The sequence below is a fragment of the Tribolium madens genome, unplaced genomic scaffold (assembly GCF_015345945.1).
Source record: "Tribolium madens isolate multiple individuals breed KSU strain unplaced genomic scaffold, Tmad_KSU_1.1 Scaffold_97;HRSCAF=244;Tcas5.2_LG3a, whole genome shotgun sequence".
NCBI classification, from domain to species: Eukaryota; Metazoa; Arthropoda; class Insecta; order Coleoptera; family Tenebrionidae; genus Tribolium; species Tribolium madens.
The window spans coordinates 11500717-11511803 of NW_025401069.1; the positions used below are offsets into that span (position 1 = coordinate 11500717).

At 30.0% G+C, this 11087-nt stretch overlaps 1 protein-coding gene across 1 annotated transcript in view; it reads right to left on the reverse strand.

Annotated features, from left to right (window-relative positions):
• The window catches only part of LOC123014422 (roundabout homolog 2-like), a 100728-nt gene extending 95811 nt beyond the window's left edge, over positions 1 to 4917 (reverse strand). The window contains 1 exon segment of the mRNA XM_044413539.1: positions 4652 to 4917. Coding sequence (XP_044269474.1) covers positions 4652 to 4715 — 64 coding nt within the window. The 5' untranslated portion in view covers positions 4716 to 4917.
• Between the last annotated feature and the right edge of the window lie 6170 nt (positions 4918 to 11087).

Here is an 11087-nt window from a genome sequence, read left to right on the forward strand (position 1 = left end):
TGTTCATTTTGGGCTAAAATTTTTACACCTTGAGAAAATTTAAGACCCAAAAAAGATTTTCCACTAAGAGACAAGTTAGTGTATTTTAAATAAAAAATAAGTTATTCTTTGTCGATTATTTTTATTTTTCATTTTACTTTTWTATTTTTCGTTTTATTAAATTTTGACAATTTTTTTACGATTTTGCCTCAGAGCTTAAGTTTATTTATGTAATATTTACGAATTACGTGTTTCTAAAGTATGTAGCCTGATTTTTGTGAGACCTTCATTATTTTCAAGTAAAAATTGATCTGTGAAAAAGCACGGCTAAAACCTTATAAAATTCTAAGAACTCAAAATTATGTTTACGTTTTGTTATATTTTTTAAACTTTTCTTAAAAAAATGTTAGTGAAACTACAAAAATTCTAGGAATTTTCAAGTAAGATAAAATTGCAATATTTTTATATGTATATGAAGATCGAACCAATTTGTTCAATGTCTCCATCCCCATCGCCCTATTTATTCAAAAATATCATTGAAGCATAACCAGCTTGTTTGTTCTCCAAACCGCAGTAAAATTTCCATTCCTCTCCATATTTTTCCAAGCTATCGCCACCTGTTTTCATTTCAAACCCCATCCCGTCGAAAAAACATCGCCTGGGAACAAATTAACCCGCCACCATAAATCCGCTCTCCACTGTTTAATGTCCAATTAAACGTCGAAATGTAGTTGCCTCGATGAAAATCTTCGTATTAAAAAACCGGAATTGGTATTGAATGCACTTCCCGTTTCGGATCAACAACCCTACTGTTTCCTACTGTTTGTTGATAAATCCTGTATCAAGTGATTCGCAAATAAACTTGACTCTTGCCGCTTATCACAGACCAAATGTGACTTTTATGATTTATGGGGAAGCAGGTTATCAACATGCCAATTTCAATTAGCCTCTCGACGGCAAATTTAACAATTTTTGCTCGAGTGTATGGCGGCACTAAACCGGACTAATCGTGCACCCAACTATAATTGACATGTAAACGTGGTGTAAGCAAAGATTTACGTTTATTGTGGCAATGTTTCTGTTATTAATAATGCAAATGTGTGTTTAGTGGAAAAACTGAGAGGCCTTGTATTATTATCGCGGGTCGATATAATTGCTTTGTAAACTGGTAATGGAGTCGATGGCTGAAACAACTGTATAATTTGTAGCTAATTTAAAACCTTGTCTAACATATTTGCATTTGCGTATGAGTTGGCGCCGCTTTTTCACAAATAATACAACTTTTGAGGAAGAAAAAACTCAAAATATTTTATGTGACAAGGAGTTACGCAAAGTCGTAAAATAACGTTGTAGGAGTCCATCAGTGTTCGCCTAGGTCATCAAATGGCCCATAAAAACAAATGATAGAGGAATGAAGAGAAAATTGGGCATTGGGAAGAAGTGTGATCGACTTATGTTTCAAATTTAGTCGAACAAAAACGCCTTGACCCAATTGGAGGCCCCGAAAACCCAATTAAATATGAATGAGGGAATCCATTAAAAGTTTAAAGTGGATTAGTAAAATTTGCATTATAGATTGATTAGTTGCCACTGGATTGAAACAAATGGAACAATGTAGATAAGACATTTTTCCGAGTCAAAGTTGGTCAAGATGTTCAAAATCCATAATTTCATTTACTGTCGTACTAAAAATTGACATTGAGTTTAGAGGAATCTTTAAAATAAAATTACCGACATCCGGACGCCGCTGTATATAAAAATATACGAGATGCAATAAAAGTATCGGAATTTTACGACGAATTATTTTTATACATTTTTTGTAGGGAAAAATTCCGAATTAAAATTAAATTCCATACACGCACAGGAAGCATCAAATTTTTCCACGATCCAAACAAATAAATGAAACATCTAAACAAGTAATTTTCTCGTATTTTCCCGCATTACACAATAACGAAAAATACCTGATTCCAGTCAAGGTTTCAAAATTTTTTATTAACTAAATATTTGAGAAATTCGAGTAAATCACTTGTTTTCAAATTATCATTATTTTCATTATTAAAATATAGGATGCCAGCACTCGCGCCCCAGAGAAAAATACCATGTAAGGTAAGATATCAGGAACATGTTAAAAAAATTCTATCTATAAAGATTTCAAACTTATGAGTGTTTAAATTTTGCACTTTGACTCTATTTATCTCTGCTGAAAAAAATATTTTTTTTTTGCTATAGGCTATTTATTAGAAGAGGAAACAAGGAAGCTGTATCCTAAATTGCAACTCGGTTTAATGTTATTTGTGGTTTTTATTCGCAAAATTTTTGTACCTTTGCTAAATAATTATACAAAAAAAACATATACAAGATTATCAGTATCGTTAAATAGACATGGAAAAATGTCAAATATCAAGATATTTGTCAGATAGAATTTTTTCCATGTTTCTGGTATATAGGTATTATTAGAAGAGAAAACAAGGAAGCTGTATGCTAAACTGTAACCCTATTTAATGTTATTTGTGGTTTTTATTGGACAAATTTTTGTACCTTTACTAAATATTTATAAAAAAACATATACAAGATCAGCAGAATTATTAAATAGACATAAAAAATGTCAAATGTCAAAAAATATGTCAAAATTTTTTTCCACAGAATTTTTTAAACTTTTTTCCATGTTCCTGGTATCTTAACTTTCTTGATTTTTTTTTGTAGAGTGCGAGTCTGACACCCTGTATAATAAAAAAAAACAAAAGCTAAAAAAAGGTATTAATAAAACCAATTTGTTCTTTAATTTTTTCTTCCTTTTGGTTTATTGTCCCATGCGTTCACTTAAAGAAGAGATCAAAATGAGATACGAAATTGGCTCAGTTGTATTAAAAATACATAAATTAAGAGATGTACTAATTTTAAAAAATGAATAATTCGTGTTTTTTTTTTTAGAAAAAAATATAATCAGCTCCTTTGAAGTCACTGCAAATTCGGATGAAAGGCTTTTTTTATTATTTTCACAAAAATGATTAAAAATATTGTTTCATTATTTTTCGAAACTTCTCTGTAAGGAAAACATGCATCTGTTTATCAACTTTTAATTGGATTTTTTTCCCTTGAAGCAATAATAATGCATAAAACTGATGCTGCTTCAGTTTTCCATATTTTAAAACTTACAATAACAGAATTTCTCCAAAGAACACTTGTTTCAACTCGTTTTTACATTTTCAATTTTATTTTTTTTTATTTTTTTTTATATAAAAACATATACAAGATCAACAGAATTATTATTAATAGACATAAAAAAATGTCAAAAAATAAATGTTAAAATTTTTTAAACTTTTTTCCTTGTTCCTGGTAACTAAAAAAACAAAAACTAAAAAAAAGGTTTTAATAAAACCAATTTGTTCTTTAATTTTTCCTTCCTTTCGGTTTATTATAGTCCCATGCGTTCACTTAAATAGCAGATCAAAATGAGCTTTGAAATTGGCTCAGTTGTATTAGAATACATAAATTAAGAGATGTACTTATTTTTAAAAATGAATAAATCGTGTTTTTTTTTCAGAAAAAAATATAATCAGCTCCTTTGAAGTCACTGCAAATTCGGATGAAAGGCCTTTTTTATTATTTTCACAAAAATGATTAAAAATATTGTTTCATTATTTTTCGAAACTTCTCTGTAACGAAAACATGCATCTGTTTATCAACTTTTAATTGGATTTTTTCCCTTGAAACAATAATAATGCATAAAACTGATGCTGCTTCAGTTTTCCATATTTTAACTTACAATAACAGAATTTCTCCAAAGAACACTTGTTTCAATTCATTTTTAGATTTTCAATTTTATTTTTTTTTATTTTTTTTATTTTTTTTATATAAAAACATATACAAGATCAACAGAATTATTATTAATAGACATAAAAAAATGTCAAAAAATAAACGTTAAAATTTTTTAAACTTTTTTTCCATGTTCCTGGTATCTTAGCATTCTTGAATTTTTTTTGCAGAGTGTGAGTCTGTCTGACACACCCTGTGTAATAAAAAAAAAACAACCAAAAAAAAGGTTTTAATAAAACCAATTTGTTCTTTAATTTTTCCTTCCCTTTGGTTTATTGTCCCATGCGTTCACTTGAATAAGAGATCAAAATGGACTTTAAAATTGGCTCAGTTGTATTAAAATACATAAATTAAGACATGTACTAATTAAAAAAAAATGAATCAGAAAAAATTATAATCAGCTCCTTTGAAGTCACTGCAAATTCGGATGAAAGGCTTTTTCTTATTGTTTTCACAAAAATGATTAAAAATATTGTTTCCTTATTTTTCGAAACTTCTCTGTAACGAAAACATGCATCTGTTTATCAACTTTTAATTGGATTTTTTCCCTTGAAACAATAATAATACATAAAACTGATGCTGTTTCAGTTTTCCATATTTCTCTAAAAAACACTTGTTTCAATTCATCTTTACATTTTCAATTTTTTTTATTTTAACGTTTTCTTTTTTTTGATCACAACTCGGAACTTGCCCTTCTCGATAGCGTTTCCATCATTGTTTTTTAAACCCTTTATTATCACCAAAAGTGAAAAAATGGTAAAGTTTTACGACTTCTCCTTCTAAGCGACGGAATTTGGGAGTATTCTCACACTTCGCAACAAGTTTCAGTGTTTAGCGTTGCAATTGCACAACTCACCTGTCGAAGTTGCAAAGCACAAAGCCCACAGGAAAAACCACAATATATCCATATCCTTGGCCATTTCCTCAACTCGCTATCATATCACACTACTCTCCAACACATCCTCTAGTAACAACCAAAGCCACTTTAGCACCTGCTAGTCACCAAATCCGGCCAATTTTTATCACTTCCTAATGCACCCTTATCGCAATTTACATGTCGCGTGTTTCGTATACAAGCGCGTCGCGAAACAGTCCTACCAACCGTCAGCGCACGACTGAACCGCTCCAGCCTGTGCGAGAAAGAACTTGCGCATGTTGCGCTCTCCTCGTGCCTGTGGGCCGATCTAGATGAAAAGAAAAATAATAACTCGTTCTGATTTATTTATATTTATTGGGGATATCTCGGATTCATTTATTCCCGCCGGTCGCCGACAACATATGCCACTTTGGGATTTTTTACACCGAAACTTTGGCCAGACTGAACCGAAACAAAAGGACTATCAGAACGGATTCATTGCGATTGACACGGGCCGTTTTTCCGTGGGCGGAACGACGTTTTTGCGGCGATTTTTTCGATTAATTGGACACGTGCTAATTATCAGAGGCGGGGCTTTTCGACCCAATCGGAATTTCAAACGCAAACAAACACAAGTCTGATCAATTTTCAAACAAATGACTCACTTGTTATGACTTTGTTCATGGTGTAAATCAGGCTTTAATTTAGGTGACAGTTAGGTAATAAAACTGAAATTGTATTTTGATTAATAAATTGAAAATTTGTGATTATTAAGCAATAAAAGTTTATATGAGCAATTTTATGATGGTATAACACACAGTTGGATAAAAATTTCATTACTCGTGAATGGCAGCGACAATTAGGTTGACACTTGTTTACACGGCTTAGATTTCAATACTGAATAAATTACAAGGTTTTGACACTTTTTGTGAAATGAAAAGTAGGTAAATGTGACGAAAAGGGATTAAAGCGTGAAAATGTTTTCAAAACATTCTAACAAAGACCTAATCTTGGAGCATTCTGGGAAACTGAGACAACAAAGAACTCTTTTTGGTACTTGGCTTGTCATTGATATTTGACAAAAACAGCTAACTAAACAATTGAACATTCTTCTTCATTTTGATTAGCCAATAGGCATCCATAAGTGCCTCTTCCACTTAACTCAAGTCTCTCCAACTGTACATTGGAAATAATAAATAAGTAGCAAATTAAATCGTTGCTTTATTTACATTGTCACTATCTAAAACTCTTGTTTGTTATCTTAAAACTCCTTCTTGGAAATGAAATTACCCCACATTAGAGTACCATTAACTTTATGAATTGAGCACACTGAAATTTAAATAAATGAAATCAGTCTTAGCGAGATAAGAAATCTTGTGATAAAAGCCAGCTTTTCCCATTATAGCGTTTTCTCTGCTTTCTATTCAATTTGATGTCATTTCACACGACTCAAAAATTTAATCATTCCTCCGAAGTTTCCGCTTTTTCAAAATAGTTATCGCTTTCATAGCAAACAGATTTCGTTGCCATAGCGGTAAACAACTGTTTGTTTTTATCTACTTTAACGCAGTGTTACAAAATTACAATTTAAATCTTTCCAATATCAGCTTAATTTGTTTCTTTTTGGTTTGTTTCAGTGAAATCTTACAAAAAAACTGAGACCTTAGTAAAAAACAGTGTTTAAATTTTGTGGTTTCTCGGCTTATTTTTTTCTTAATTTTGCTTAAAATCCAGTTAAATCGAGTGAATCAAACAAAATGAAATATTATTTTTTGTGGTTTGAACAAGATTTTGCAAAATAAGTTCGCCTCCGGTTCAAAAACGAAGTAAATCGAACAAAATAAGCTAAAAATAATATCACTCTCAATTTAAAACCGCAAAAATAACACCATTGTTAAATTTTTGGTCTGTTTTTAATGAAATTTTACAAAATAATTGTGTTTTTACCTGAAAAAAATTTGCTAAATTACTCTAAAAAGGTAAAAATGACATTATTTTTGGGCCAAGTCATTGAGTTTTTTGGCTTGTTTTTAACAAAATTTTGCGAAAAAATAGCATTTCTACCTCAAAAACTTGCAAATTTGTTGACTTTATCTTTGTTTTGCAAAAGAATTTTGTAAAAAAACTTATTTAAAAGAATTGGCGACCAAATATTGTAATCTCTAAGCTTAATTTTGTCTTAATTTTGCCCAAAAACCAGTTACATCTAGTAAACCAAACAAGTTAACATTAATGTCAATTCTTTTTAAAAATTTTAGGCGTGTTGGAAAAAGATTTCGCAAAAAAATTAGCCTCTGGTTCAAAAACGAAGTAAGCCGAGAAAAAAAGCTAAAATTATGTCAATTAATTTTTTAGCATTTTAGTATTTTTTAGCACAAAATTTTGTTGTTTTTTTTTCGTTTTTGATTGTCCTTATCTTTAGCATTTTTATCCCACCTAGTTAAGTTTTTGGCCTGTTTTTACAAAATATTTGTGTTCCTACCTGAAAAAAATTTGCTAAATTACTCGAAAAAACAAAAGTGACATCATTTTTGGGGCAGTCAGTAATTTCTTTGGCTTGTTTTTAAGAAAATTATGGGAAAAAACAGCATTTCTAGCTCAAAAACGTGCTAATCTGTTTACTTTTCTTAGTATTGCAAAATTTAGCAAAAAACCTAAAATTTTGGTAAATTTAAAAAAATTGTCGACCAAATGTTGTGATCTCTAAACTTAATTTTGTGTTAATTTTGCACAAAAACTAGTTAAATCAAGTAAACCAAACAAGAAAACATTAATATTAATTCTTTTCAAGATTTTTAGGCAAGTTGGAACAAGATTTTGCAAAATAATTTAGCCTCTGGTTTAAAAACGAAGTAAGCCGAGCAAAACAAGCTAAAATAATGTCAATGTCTATTTGATTTTGTAATTTTTTACCATTTTTAGCATTTTTTAGCACAAAATTTTCATGTTTTTTTTTGTCTTTAGCTCAAAAAACGTGCTTCTACACTCAAAAACCGCGAAAATAACACAATTTTTAACCTACTTTGTAACGAAATTGTGTTTCTAGCTGAAAAATGTACCTAAATCTCGTAAAAAACAAGAAGTGGGTGCTATGTATTTTACTAACTTGGTGATTTTTCGATGTTTTTTGAAAAAACTGGGCGAAATAATCACGTTTCTGCTTGAAAAACGTGGAAAATGCTCGAAAAACATGCCATTTATTTTTGACATTTTTTTTCATTTCCAAAAAATCACTTAAAATTTTGACAAAAGTTTCCATCAAATCACCAGAGTAGCATGAAAACCACCAGATTTGGTCAAATTTCACCAGACCTGGCAACACATTTTCGATTTTGGCGTTTGGTCGCTGCAGAATGGTCAGGGTCGGTTGTTGACTCTGAAATATTAATCGCTTTTAAATTAATTTCAAAATAAAATGATAATTAGCGGCGCTTTAATTAATTACAATTTGTTTACGGTATCTACGAGTGGCGCACGTGTATTTGATCCGAGCTGGGATTTTTAACTAATTGGCAGAAACTCGAAACGAATGTTTGTAAAAAACGTTGATTTTGGTCTACGACCTAACCTGTTAAAATAATTCCAAATAGACGGCGAAAAAGTGTTCGTGATGTGCAAGAAGTCGACTAGAACGGATAAGGAAACTGGATGCTGATGGTTTATTCATTCCTGCGTTCTTGAATGGCTTTACTTTACATTATTTACTTTTAAAAGGAACGAGATTTTAATACTGACATTATTATTTTATTTGAGTGCGTTAGACGAGGGAAAAGTTCTTGTAGAACACATGTGATGGTTGTACTCCTCTCGAAGATATCAATCTAGCATTAATTATTGTAATAATAGCAATTACGAGGTAGGAAGTACAATAAATCTATCGCTGCAAAGAGTGCTCTTCTAACATCTGACCATGGTCTCAATCAGTCCTGGTTTTAATTTATCGTACCTACAATAACGAACATAACCATTTCTCAATCGATCTGTTAAAATATGAATGTCAATAAACCAGCTCGTTTATTGGATTTCTCTACGTTGTACACCAGTAATCAAGCTTATAATTACACAGCGCGCAACCGTAAACTCTTGCCGAGTGTGTAATTAAGCATTTTTAATGAGGGACTTATTGGCAATTAAAAACACCGGCCAAGAAATCGCGATAATTTAATTAATACACCTCGACAAGCTAAAATTCACACGCGGAGAAGGGATTGCAAAACCACTTTCATGTTTTCGCGAAATGCGATCTCGACAAACAAAGTGGCTTTGGAGTAATGTAAGCTCGTGTGTCGCCTTTGGAATTTGCAACAACCTCTTTTCATATACTTGGAAAACTCGCTTCAAATTCTACGGGGTTTCTAGATGCAGGGAGGATCAAAACAAAATGAATGACTGATAATAATGAATATCATTTTTCATTTATTTAATATTCCCTATTATAAATATTATAATATGTATAATGTACGAGTAGTTCTCATATTTACATCGATTAAAATTATTTTAAAAGCAAAGAGTTTTATTATTCCAGTACCGTTTTTAACTTTTTCTTCAAATGACAACCTGAATATTTTTGGATAGTAATAAAGCAATCAGTAAATAATAATTCAATTTTTACCAGTATTTAATTAATTTTTGCACAGTAAAAAATTAAAAATGATCAGTGTAATATATTTTGCACAGTAAAAATAATAAATACTAAGTAAAGCTTCTAACATGTACCATAATTTTGTTTTTGAACGCTCTGCGATATTCCGATTTTGCTCAGGAACATTTATTATTTTTACTGTGCTTTTATTATTTAACTGTGCGTTTATTATTTTTACTGTGCATTTATTTTTTACTGATTTTTTACAAATATTTGTCGATTAAATAATATACTTGCATTTTTTTCAAGTTCATGTTTGTCTTGCAATTTTTTAAATCATGTTTTGTTTTAAAATTTCAGCAGTGTTGGCAAATTGATAACATTTTTTGAGAATTCAAGCTTTCTTCTAGCATATTTATTATTAATAATAAAAATGTAAAATTTTGCACATTGGTAAAAAAGACTTAGGTTATCTATGATGCAATTATTAATTGTTCTTACAGGATGTTTACTACAAATAATAAAAAAATTATGGAATTTTCAGGCAATCGCAACTTTATTTTATTAATACTTTTTTTAATAACAAGTACAATTTTGAATGTCTGAGTTTTAAGTTTTTAAAAAAATTTACATTACTACAGTATTTTACAGTAGTTCTTAAAAATCAAAGGCAAATTTGTACGCACACCCTGTAGATACAATTAAGTCCTAAACTTTTTATGTCAACAACTTTATTCTAGTTTTTGCTTAAAAGTTTCACCCCGTATACTTTACGTAGCAAGTACCATCCACAAACTTGTTTAATACAGGGTGTTTGCAGATAACTAGCAAATTCAATAACTACTGAAATATGTAATTTGTTATGAGGAATCAATTTGAAACCAAAGAAATTTTGTATACAGTATAAAATTTTCCCTCCTCTTGATTTTTACGAGCCGTTCAGTTTTTGTTAAAGAAAATAAAAATTTTAATAAAAACAATTTGTGACAGGATGTCCCACGTATAAGACTTTCGGGTCTAATATCTCTGTTATTTGACAACGGATTTTTATCAAATTTAAAATGTATACAACTTAGAAGGTGGGAATTCATTTAATAAAATAAAATTACCTCAATATAAAAAACATAATTTTAACATATTTTCTCAATTTAAAATTAAGTGAAACAATAAAAAAAAATAGACCTCTATACAAAAAAATAATTAAATCATTCGTCTCAATCAGCAGGAATGTGTCTTATGTTGTTAAAATTTAACTTAAAAATTTAAAAGGCATGTTAAAATCACATTTTAGAGGCTAGAGTTGCTTTAATAAAGCGATATTAATCTCTACCTCCTAAATAATCCACATTTTAAATTTGGTTATAATCCTTTAATCTTTTAACAGAGATATTAGATTAAAAGTTTTTATGCACAAATATACCTAGCGTTAAAAAATTTACGTTTACGCTGTTTACGTTTCATCGTTTTTTTTTCTTATGAATGAATGTAAATATGGTTTAAGTCATATGTGGAGATGGATTTTAGCCTCAACTTATTTTTTAATTTTAACTCAGAAATTACGCGTTTTCGGCAAAAGTTGGAAATAGAAATGTTGTTTCTCCTGAAGAATTATATTAGTGGTTATAAAATCTGCTAGTTATTGGCAAACACTCTGTATAAAATCAATTTCAGAGTGAAAAAAAAACGGTGTAGAGCTGAATTAAACTCGGAGCACAGGTCAGCTCTTCGCCGTTTGTCTTATCGAAAAATGAACATTTCGCATTCTTTTCCCGGGAATTTAAAGCATCTCTCAAATTAAATACCGCAGTTTAAACAAGATTTTAATAAAATGTTTGGCTACATTTTTGCTCAATG